This window comes from Bactrocera oleae, chromosome 6 (assembly GCF_042242935.1).
Source record: "Bactrocera oleae isolate idBacOlea1 chromosome 6, idBacOlea1, whole genome shotgun sequence".
NCBI lineage: Eukaryota > Metazoa > Arthropoda > Insecta > Diptera > Tephritidae > Bactrocera > Bactrocera oleae.
This window is the reverse complement of record NC_091540.1, coordinates 34,695,362-34,707,545: the sequence shown is the minus strand read 5'-3', so window position 1 is coordinate 34,707,545 and position 12,184 is coordinate 34,695,362. Positions and strand designations below refer to the sequence as shown.

The following is a 12,184-nucleotide window of genomic DNA, read 5'->3' as shown; positions in this document are numbered from 1 at the left end:
TAATATTAACTCGACCAAACTCGACATATTCGGCATAAAACTGGCTAGAATAACGAAGAGTATTAAAAGTATGGAAGTAGAGGGTAGTATTAATACTAACATGCCACAGACTAATAAAATGCTCCCACTGTTTCATTAAGGTACCGCACATACCATCAGCAATCATATGGAGTAAAGTCAGACGAATGTTCGAAAATCCTGATATTATTTGCATGAGGGCTAGGTAAAATTTTCACCTGATTTCATCCTTTTTAGGCACAAAGATACCTTGTTCTCAGTCAAGTTTGTTATTATAGCTTTAGCGGTTTAGGAGATATGCACATTAAGTTCATAAGGGGACGGGACCACGCCCACTTTTTGAAAAAAATGTTAAATTAAAGCTGAGCAAGGATTGTATCTTTTCTGATGATTGTGCATTTATGTATAATAATAGAACACTAATTCATGAAATAAGTGATGACACCTTAATAATGAAGAATGCACATAACGAAACTTGTGATGAAAGGAACTTTATATTGCAATATAATTATGTTATATAATAAATTTCGTAAATTGTACAATAAAGATTAATCAAGAAAGTTTTAGTAACAACAAAACCAAATTTATTGAGAAACTTGTACATCCTGTGAGGAGGTTGAATCAAACTTATGAAACAAAAGTAAGCTTTGATAATATGGTACTAAATAATTTTTAAAACCTCCAAGAAATATAAGAGTTAACTATAGCGCCACCGTAATTATAATTACATTAATAAGTACAACTATTGTTAATTTTATCTCAAGAAAAAAAAGTAAGAAAGTAAGTTTACCGCATCTCATGATCCGCCAATACGTGGCACAATCCGCAGACTCAGCATACTTTGAACTTTCTGGAATGTGCGGTACAGCCGGACATACATATGTAGCAGCAAGCTCGAGTTGCCGTGTTGATGCGAGCGGCAGTCTGGTTGAAGAAAGGTAAGAATCAAGTTGTTTTCTTGATATATAATTAGTAGACACAAAATTAAATATATGTATAATTCGCGTGCTGCTTCTGAAAAAATAGCAACAAGGAGCAGCATGCATATTTTAAGAAGGAATTTTGTAGAATCAAGTATCTCTGCAAAATAGCCACTGCTATACGCCAAAATCCAAGCGATATCATATTTGAGAAAATTTCTTAGTTATTACCACTATAGGCAAGATCGTTATAAAGTATGTACATATATTCATTTTGTAAATATATACTTACATACATGTACATGTATATAATATTTTTAGCAAATTCTGTGCCATTAAACATAATCCTTTTAAAAATGTATGTTGTACATTTGGAAATTAACAACAGTATGCAGGCATTTTATGGTAGCCAACTCGCCCAACATGATATGAATATTAATTCAGTTGACTTGAATTAAAAAAATCATCAAATTGTAATGCATGCTTTTTTCAAAAATTCCCAGTCGTTTTTGCATACATTCTGAGCAAAACCGGAACTGCTCTCACCTACGCCAATCGCGACAGCATGTGCATTCAATGTTTTCACTTTATTTACTACCTACACAAGATGAGCGAATAGTTAAAATTAAATTTGATAGATTATGTGTAATAAATTTAAAAAAATCAAAATTACCTAGCACTAAATAACTAAATTTGCATTACTGAGCTTTACGTTAAACCTAATATTTAACATGGCAAAAAGTATTGAAATCTCGTTTCGTAAAGGGTATACCTTTCTTGTCATTAACGAAATAGTCAAAAATAACATTACTTTTTTAAATTTTTTTATAAATTCATAATTGATAGAAGACGAGTTGGTGAACTCGTTTGCTGCACGTGCAATAAATAGCCAATTTTGCGGACTTCAACTGACGGCCATAATTTCAATGTCAATTGTACTATCAAAGAGGCATTTCGCATATACATACATGCATACATACTCTTACATACTCATCATTGGGAACCCACGAGACATAGCCATAAACAGAAAAGTATGTATGTATGCGTGTATTGTGGTGGCGGTAAGATTTTATCCCTACACGAAACTGCTGATGGGTTCATCAATATACTCACATTTGGTATGTCAGTACTGTCGATCAATTTACCCGTCGATTCACCGTCACTGTTATTGTTAAAAAGAGACACTTACGATTTATATTGCTTACTATAGCTTTACATATGTATGAATGAAATAGCAAAATTCTTTAGTACTGTTACCACTGACAGCCAAATGAACAGTAAAATGACTGTCAGACTCAGAAAAAAGCATAAGAGTGGTCAACATAGATATATAGTGAATTATTTCCCAAAAAATCCATATGTTAAAGAGAAATGCAAAATCACACACATGCACTTGTTTACATCAGTTTTTGCACAAGGCTCTTAAAAAAAGTATAGAAACTTTGTTGTGCGCGCTGACAAAATTTTTTCAGCTTTGACTGTCATATTACTGGTCAGATGACTTTTACTGTTCTTCTAAGGTATGTTTGTGTATATATGTATGCATGTGCAAGTGTGTGCTATATGGAACTCTGACAAGGCAATTAGACGGAATTTTTTAATATTCAGAGTTCATCGCCAAAATGCGTCGCCAGTACTTTGCCGCAGTTTGACATTTGATTGTTGCTATTAACCAAATTTTTATACCCTTTTTTTTCTTTGCACCATATGTACAAACAGTTGAAATAGTTAAAATACACATTCGTTTTTAAAGTCTGGAAATTTAAATGCATTCAGTGGATTATAAATTATTTTTATCTTCATATACTTATAATACGTAAATACAGGTTGATTGAAAAGTTGGTTGGTCTCACCAAGAAATAGCACTACTAGCTCCAAATTTTTTCTCAAGTTGGTACATCTGTCATGAGAACATGCAAAGTTACAAGTCATTCTCTCAATTAATTCTTTCTTTTCAAGCCATTTGAAGTTGACGTGTCAGAGTATTTTTTAATATGGAAAAAATTTAATATCGCGCAGTGATTAGATCATGGATAATGTTATCCATAGATTAGATTTTTTGTTTTGAAGGTTTAAAAGCAAAGGAAATTTATGAACAATTGTTAGAAGTGTATAAGAAGTCCTCACCTTCAAAACTCACCGTTGAATTTTAGGCATGTAAATTTAAACAAGGTCGTACTAGGCTCGATCCCCGGAAAGGACGACCAAAACCCGCAAGCACACCAAAAAATGATTGAGCATAATAATATTAGTGAAGATCCAAGTTTGACTTAGCGTGAAATTGCTAATGCTATAAGCATCTCAGACAAACGAGTCCTAAATATTTTACATAGAGAATTACATATGAAAAAGCGGTTTGAAAAGCTAGCGCCGCACACGTTAACAACTCAACAAAAACTGGATCGAAAATAAAATTTTCAGCATAATTTGGAGGTTTTCAAGCAGAATAAAACCGATTTATTGCGTCGTTTTATAACGATGGATGAGACTTGAATCTACCACCTTGATCCTAAATTGAAACAAGAACGTTTACAGTGGACTAAAGCTGGTTGTTCAACTTCAAAGCAGGTGAAGTCACTAAGGTCAGCTGCAGAAAGGCGAAACAATAAACTCTAAATATTATGGTAGCCTTATGGAAAATTCGTGAGAAAATACCTGGTTTGCAGCACAAAATAAATTTTTTTTTCAAGACAATGCACCTGATCACAAAGATGTTTTAACAATGACAAAATTCAACGAATTAAAGTACGTATTCTTTGAGTATCCACTGTATTCACCAGACTTGGCTACCAGCGACTACTACTTCATCAGAAAGCTAAAACAATTCCTTCGTGGAAAGCGTTTTTCGTATGAAGAAGCTATTACAGCCATAGACGGGTATTTTGCAGAGCTTCCGAAAAGTCATTATAGGGATGGCATAAAATTATTGGAGGATCATTGGAATAAGTGTATTGAAGTTAAAAGAAATTATATTGAACAAAAAAATATATTTCATACCAAAAACATTTTTTCATTTCGAGCGCAAAAACTTTTCAACCAACCTGTATATCAGAGTAATCTTAGAAATATTATTCCTGATTGGTTCTACGTGAAAAATAATAATAGAATATGGATCTAAACATTGTTTCTGAAGGTTTTTTTGAAAGGCTATTAATATAAATAATAAAGGATATAATAACATTGGTTAATAAAATTTCAATTTTTTTTTATCACAAGAAAACTCATATCAAATTTTGAATGTACTAGGACCACTAAACAATAATGAATGAAAAAACTTGGCACAACAGGTTTTCCTGTGACATCAAAACATATATGGCATTTCTTTAAAAATAATATATATAGAAAAAATACTTATGACCTTCGTGAATATTCTGGAAGGTCTTGTTTTTAGACTCCGGACGTTGATAGAATTTTTAAATATATGTATGATTAAATTTGAGTGATGACATGATGACCTCCATGTGGTTTAAAATCCTTCAGCCAATCAATGAAAGAAACATGGATCTGCAAGAGATCAATGCCCCGCGAGAACGCTGAAGTTAGAAATGTAGAAAGCCTTCTTGTGGATTTGCAATTTCTATGCAACTAGTGGAAAGCAATTTATAGTAAATGCACATTTGCTGCAGAGAATTCCAAGCATGTCGAAACGAATTTACCATCATTTATTCATCATTATTCCGTTAATGTATCTGATAGGTTCTCCAATGGAGCTGTTCACCGCAGACATGTTTACGATGTAAAGTTTGAAACCCGTCTTATTGAATGCCATCAATGCTCGAAAATTAGGGAGACTTTTCCCCAATATTTGCATCGCTTTGAGAATATTTTGAACTTTACCCGTTTCTGCTTCAAGCGGTGACCGTTCGTTTAGTGCTTTAGCAAGGTTCAAAAATGTTCATCGTTCATGCTCGTCACTGGGCAGGAATTCAGGACTGGCTACACTGTATTATCGACGCATTCGCTCTCGCCAAAAGCTCAAAAAGCTCATTTTTAAGTTCCAAAAAATTTAAGATTGGAGGATTTTAAACTTCATGTTCAAAAACTTAATCATGATACTAAACGGATTTCAAAAGAACCGTTTTTTCATTAATTAGATCGATAAATAAAATTTTGAATGAGTTGTTTCTGTTTTCTTATTAAATGTCCATTCTTGCTATTTCTACCCCTAGGTCCCAACTTTCTTTCTTTCCCTGGGCCCGGTTTCTCTCTACGACCCCGGATATGGCAAAAGGCATATGATTTCTTGTTCTTGTTTCTCCTAACCTATTAGCAGTCTCGCACAATTTACACAACATTTACAATATGGAACGCAGAATTTATTTTAATTTCTCACAGAAAATCCAAAATAGTCTAAATAGCACATAAACAAAAATCTTCACGAAGTTCGTATGGCAAAAACAGTGTTTACCAGTGAAATATTTCTTATACAACTTTTTACTAAAATAAAAGAAAAATGATTATTTTCGTAAGTCTGCAATAAATATTTGGGTAATATATGATATCTAGATTCAGCACGATAATATTATATTTTTTATAATTGTTCAAAAGATGCTTTAAAGTCTTAATAAATGTATAATATTTCGGTCAAACTATCAAATAACTGATTAAAAATATTATCTATTTCTCTAATCACCTCCAAAAAATGCATATCAAGTAGTACAATTTAAATTATTATTATTATTATTATACCTGGTAACATCTTTAAGAATTGTTTGCTTTAATTTTCAATACAACCCTGCTCTTCAATGACAGCAAGTGCAACAGCGGAAAGAAAAATATGTGCAGGAAGCTTAATTTAGTGATTTGAGTGGAGTTATTCACATTTTTTTTTAATATTTTACGTTCAATGAGTTTCTAATGGTCCAATTGGAAATATGGCGTGATAAAGTTAACGTTTTGCTAAGTGCTTCAATGTAAATGTGTTAGTTATGTTAGTATTGACCTCGAATGAACTGAAGTTGAGCGACCTCCCAAGAACATCAATGTAGCAGAAAGCAGCATAAAAGAACACAAATAAATCAGTGAGAATAATCAGTCATAGGTACATACAGAGCTGATATAATATTATATATATGTATATATATTAATCGCACACTTTGGCTTCAGTTTTATATTAATATATAGAGGGAAATCTATAACATCTATTGTGTTAATATTAACGCATCTCGTCAGATATGGGCGCAAGTGGTTTTAAAAACGAAGGTAAGCGCATACCGTTTTTCATGTTGTATGTCATTGTTTACTATTTCACTCTCCACCGTATTCGTAGATAACAAAACAGCAGCAACAATTGTGCATCACGTTACTGGAAGCGGTAATGGTACAAGTGGTAGTGGTGTAGCGAATACAGCAACAGCGACCAATATGAGCATTGAAACGTGTCTGGTGTGTGGGGATCGTGCTTCAGGTACTTTATCAAATATAATGTATATGTATATATGTAATAATCTGTAATGTAATAAAAGTGTATGTTATCTAATAGGTCGGCATTATGGAGCTATATCATGTGAAGGCTGTAAAGGCTTTTTCAAGCGGTCCATACGCAAACAATTGGGATATCAGTGTCGGGGATCCATGAACTGTGAAGTTACCAAACATCATCGCAATCGTTGTCAATTCTGCCGCCTCCAGAAATGTTTAGCCAGCGGAATGCGAAGTGATTGTACATAATTTTCATTTATTTCGACAACACATTTTTTCCCCCAATAGCTTCGTGCCAAAGATTTAGCTAATAGGTCAAAAAGAGGTTTGGCAATGATTATCTCACTATATATGGAATCTTAATTTGGATTTTTTTTAATAACGTTTAATTAAAAGTAAACAAAAAAAATCCTATCTAAACAGAATGTATCTGAATATTGATATATACATATGCAATTTTTATTTTGATGCACTCTATTGAAATTAACCTTAAAACAGTTAAATATAATGAGTTTGATTGTAGTCAAATACTTAATATAGTAGGATTCAATACGACTTTACCAATAGATACAACGATATATATATGTCGAAGTTTACGAAGCATTTTCACGCTCATTATCACATGTATTTATCATTATTGCCTCGTGTTCAGTATTAAAGAAATTTATTTACAATTTCTTTAATACAGCTGTTCAACATGAACGTAAGCCGATCGTTGATAAGAAGGAGTTCGCCGGAAGCTCATCTTCTGGATCATCCACTTCAACAGTGACCAATGCTGCGGCAGCTGCCGCCGTTTTGAGTGCTAACACTGCTGCAACGGGCAGCGGGAGTTTGCTCTTCGGTCACAATCTAAGTACAAACACTGCTACTGTCAACAAGTCTGAGGCACCAACTACTTCAAAGTCTTCTATATTCTCTTATAATATGAGTCTGCCGGAAATGAGACAAGGTGAGATTAATTATCTATCTGTTCCTTAATTTACAGTAAGATTACCTAATATTTTCAGCATTTGTAAACAACACAGATGTATCCGTTCCACCTTTACCTTTTCACCTAACATTTGCCGAAATGAGACAAAGTATAATAAACATGTGTAGCATATGCATAATCAACAACTTTATTATTCGAATATTTATTTTTAGTTATAGAAAATGCAAAAAATTTCCAACAAGAAAAACAGGTTCCCATTCAAAATCTCCCGCCCCAGTCACTTTACTTTTCACCAGACTTACCGAAAGCTGATGATGAAGAGGACGATGATGACGAGTCTATGGACAATAGCAGCACTACGTGTTTGCAAAACTTAACTTCCAACGCAAACAATAACAATACGCAAAACTTAAATCTGAATATAGAAGCGATGCGTAGTCCTGCCACGGCAGTCGGGCAAATACAAACAGCATTGGACAGATGTGTAATCGAGAAAGCGTTGCAATTGCTGATCCCTATTCAAAATCAATTAGATCGTTTGTCCTTAGCAGCTGGTAATGGTAATGCGGGCAACTCCCCTACTATCAAAAATGAAATAAACGATGACGACATGGGCGAAGGTTGGTATTAGGTCATCTTTTATTGCGTATTTATTAACTATTAAAATTATACCACCAACTTTAAAATTACTGGTCATTATAAAATCTGAATAAATATTCTTTAATTATTTCTTTATTCGGTTCACGTTTATGCAAGGAACGCTACCCGTACTGTATATTATAAAAATTTTAAATTTTTTTGTAAAATGTTTATTTTTTTCTTCTCAACCTTGCAGACAGCAGCGCTGACGATGAATATGAAGTAGCTGAAACAATACTTGGTGTGGACAATACAAAGGAGTTCGTCGTAAATGAATGTATCTTCGAGAACGAAGTATTGACCAGCGCTCAGGGTGCTTTCAATCTGCAAACCCCCACATTAATGTCCGCCTATCTGAATCTGCATTATATATGCGAAACTGGTTCACGCATAATTTTCCTTAGCATATATTGGATGCGTAAAATAGCAGCATTCGATCAACTCGATGCGCGTACGCAAATCAAATTGTTACGAGCTAGCTGGCCTGGGTTGCTTTCGATAGCTTTGGCGCAGGTGCGAAGTCTTTCAATTACCACAATTATCACCACACTCGTGGCAAATGTACGACAATTGGCAGAGGTTGACAAGATCGAACCACAAAAAATACGAAAACTCAGTGAGCACATAGCACGCATACATTCCTACATTCAAGAGACGCTAGCATTAGATTTGGATGATATGGAATTTGCTTTTCTTCGTCTCGCTATTTTCTTTAATCCCCATATGCTGTTGAGAAAGCGTGAACGCAATGTGCGAGATTTTGTGCGTCGTGTACAACTATATGTATTATCCAGTCTTCGGAAACATATCGCTAGCCAATTGGATGACGAGCAACAAGCAGAGGAACGTTTTAGTACACTAATAATCACACTTTTACCACTAGCTGCCTTAGAATCAGACGTTATCGAAGAATTATTTTTTTCCAATTTAATAGGGCAAGTGCAAATCGACAACATGATTCCCTATATTTTAACACTGAGCGCTAATACTAGCCTTTAACTTCTATACTTCTTTTAAACCATAAAATATCGTCGTGGTTTCGTCAACTGTTAAAAGAGTAGCAAATTTAACTAGTTTGTTTCGGAGAATGCCATCACATTTATCAATTTAACAAGATGGACAGCACCTTCGTTTAGCTTGTATGTGTTTGGAGGCGAATGGCGTAGTACTTAACTGATGTCAGGCAATCCTGTGAAGTCCTCAAATACACAAGTCTTCTTTTTTGAGAAAGCACGCTGCTTATATTCGCCGTTGAATAATTGCAATGTTGGAAAATACGTACAGTTTAAAAGGCTGCAACCCTAACAACGAACTATAAAAGAGTCAAGTCTTCACCTAAGTGCAAGCAGAAATCTTAACATCTGCTGATGCTTACTTTAAAGAAAATGAAATATATATATAAGTGACAATAATAATAGACTGAAAGTAAGAAATATGAGAGATGAATATAACGCTTTTGGCTTTTATATTTGTGGGAAGTTTCTTCCAACCAGAAGAAAAGCCCATGAGAGTGAAATTTAAAATTTCACTTTGTTAATAAAAAAATTTTAGTGCAAATATCAAAGATCAGATCTTTGCAATTACAATTAAATATGACTTTTTACATTATTAGGCAACGCCCAGTTAGGGTAAAGCTATGTCATAGAATTAAGTGGAACATACAAATAATGCGCATTTTTAGTTTGCAATAAAAGTTAACTTTTTTACAAAAGAAAAAAATAATTGCATTCATTTACTTTACATATGTATGTAATTAAGCATGTACCAAGTACAAGATATTCAATTATTACAAACTTATTTTACAGCTGTGTAACAAGTTGTACGCGTTTTTTCCATTCAGTCAATGTTGGCGTAAAGTCCTTAGGAGTTATTATCGGCAAACGCTTCAACGAGCTGTACACACCAATATCGGCAATCGATATTTTGTCACCACCAAAATATTTTTGTTTGCCCAGCCGAAGATTGAGTGCACGTAGCATTGAGGCGCGGCTTTTGCTGGTAATACACCGCAACAATTGATAACATATGTCCAGCACAGCATCGATTTCATTGCAGTTTGGCGAATCTTCGTAACGGTATTCCTCTGGTCCAACTCGACCAAAATATCGAATAATATTAACTTCTCCATAAATAGGGACGTACATAGTGGGTGAACTGATCATTTCAGTATGTTCACCTTAAAATATAAAAAAATAATTTGTTTTAAAGTATATTCATATTAACAGACTAATTCCTTATTACAGTTTTTCCAAATAAGTGACACATTCACTTTCAGTTTTGATGGGTCTACCTTTACTTGTGCCAATTTATTTTCGAATTCGCTTGCTTCTTTTCCAATATCAGGCATTGTTGAATGTTTAAATGTTCTCACATCAATGGTGAAAAGATTCTTCCATGCATTCTTCAATGCTAATAGGGCATATGGTATGAAATTAGGGTGTCCGTTGATAACAATATCATGCAGAGATTCCTAACATGCAAAATTCTCATGTTTTTTATAAAGTCTAACGTGTTTTGAAACGTTTTAGAATTGTACTAACCTCACGTAAACCTCCATTCCGCACACTTGGTTTACCAGTGTGTTGGGGACTTTTTTGACAGAAACCGAGAGATGCGCGAATATTGGCCATCTGTTGTTTAAGTTCTTGTAGTTGTTTTAAGACTTTTTCCTGTCGAAAGCATACCGAACCGACATCATTAGATGACTGTGAATTTGAAAAATATGGTCAAATTAATCTAAATGACCACATTTGCGTTAGTGATTGCAAAAAAATACTTATTTTTATTTGTTATATATAAAAATCGACCTAACCTCTTGATATTCTTGCATTGTTGAAAAACACTCAAGCAAATGTGAGATTAAATTAGATTTATGCGCATATTCGTACATACTTATTTGTTTATTTTCGAAACGTGTGAATAGAAACACTTAGCAGCTGTTTAGCTTTAATCTTTATAGGTTAGTTAATTAGTAAACGAAAATTATACCATAATAAAAATTTAATAAATGCCAAAATACACTTTAATCCTGTAATCTATACTGCCACGTCCCCCTCAAAAATGTTTTTGATAGAAATTAAAATATTTAATAAACCTAAACAAAACATAAGATTTAAAAAAAGTTCGCATATGAAGTGTGTTAATAGTTAAGCAGTCTCAAAAACAATCATATTTAGAAAATTATGACTATTTTTTATAATGATGTAAGTTCACTGCGTTTAACGAAAAAATCTATAAAACATAAATACATATAAAAAAAAAACCTATGACAAACACAAATGGAAAATAAATTAATTAATCAATTTTGAAAATTAACCTTGAGTAAGTTCTGGATTTGTGCACTTAAATTGTCCAAATCAAGCGCGCACACATTTTTCTTCGGCCCAAGGGAGTTGACAGCGGACGTGGCAAGAGGATTAGCATTGCCATTACACAAACCCTTTAATATGATTATTACATTTTATTTCTTCCAAAAACCACTTTTATTTTGTTCATTATGAAAAATCACACTTACGCTACTTGCGTCAGCTTTTATAATTTCTGAAGCTACCGAATTGTTGTGTACTTTCATTGGATACATGCAAGTTGGCAATTGTAAAGCATATTCCGGTAAAATTGTTTTAAGCTCATACATTTTGTCAATGTGTATACCTTAATATAATTGCTTTAATTTAATTTTTCAAAGCACTATTTATTTTCTGTAAAGGAATATAATCTTAAAATAGTTTCTATTGCTTCAAAGTATTATATTTTACGCCGACGATTTTCGAATTAAATTTACACAATGCCCAATCACAATTTGACAGCATAGGTGGTATATAGAGGTGTGCACAGAGAACGTATATTATGATATACGTTCTTTGGTGAGCACTACAAAGCATCGCAAAGAGGTGTAGCGGATACCATGATACAAAGTCACTTTTGGCAGAGTTGCCGAAACTCAACTCGTATAAAATATTTATTAAATTATGCCTCAGGAAGAGGATTTAAATGAATAGAGAAGGCGCAAACAGAGAATGTTAATGAATAGAGATAATCCAGAGAGATATCCCTGACTAAAATGTTAATTACGATGAGGGAACATCGAAAACGCAAGTTCGAAAATAAAATGTCACTACACCTATCAGGGTACGCAACGATCTACACCACTCTATAAGTAAAATGTATATACATACATATGCACAGATGTTCTTTGCTATGTGCATAAACAAAAATTTAAATAATAAAAACGAAAGAAATTGACTTCTGAAAA

General features: G+C 33.5%; 2 protein-coding genes across 5 annotated transcripts; one reads left to right on the top strand and one right to left on the bottom strand.

Annotated features, from left to right (window-relative positions):
- Positions 1-5,669: 5,669 nt before the first annotated feature.
- On the top strand, positions 5,670-9,654 carry Hr78 (Hormone-receptor-like in 78). Of its 2 annotated transcripts, none has more exons than XM_014241916.3 (8): positions 5,670-5,979; positions 6,045-6,140; positions 6,208-6,345; positions 6,421-6,594; positions 7,048-7,311; positions 7,370-7,441; positions 7,506-7,913; positions 8,129-9,654. In XM_014241916.3, exons 2-8 carry the CDS (start codon positions 6,113-6,115, stop codon positions 8,929-8,931), a joined length of 1,887 nt encoding a protein of 628 aa, XP_014097391.2. In that variant the 5' UTR covers positions 5,670-5,979; positions 6,045-6,112; the 3' UTR covers positions 8,932-9,654. The 2 variants fall into 2 exon arrangements, with proteins under 2 accessions (XP_014097391.2, XP_014097390.2); XM_014241915.3 differs by having other exon boundaries at positions 6,421-6,600.
- A 5-nt stretch (positions 9,655-9,659) lies between these two features.
- On the bottom strand, positions 9,660-11,778 carry AIMP2 (aaRS-interacting multifunctional protein 2). 3 transcript variants are annotated; one of them, XM_014241917.3, is made up of 5 exons: positions 11,447-11,778; positions 11,249-11,371; positions 10,473-10,637; positions 10,174-10,402; positions 9,660-10,108 (listed from the first exon to the last, which is right to left on the bottom strand). In XM_014241917.3, the coding sequence occupies exons 1-5, from the start codon at positions 11,564-11,566 to the stop codon at positions 9,732-9,734; spliced, it is 1,014 nt and encodes a 337-aa protein (XP_014097392.1). In that variant the 5' UTR covers positions 11,567-11,778; the 3' UTR covers positions 9,660-9,731. The 3 variants fall into 3 exon arrangements, with proteins under 3 accessions (XP_014097392.1, XP_014097394.1, XP_069967026.1); XM_014241919.3 differs by lacking the exon at positions 11,249-11,371 and having other exon boundaries at positions 11,447-11,777; XM_070110925.1 differs by lacking the exons at positions 11,249-11,371; positions 11,447-11,778 and adding an exon at positions 10,745-10,865.
- Between the last annotated feature and the right edge of the window lie 406 nt (positions 11,779-12,184).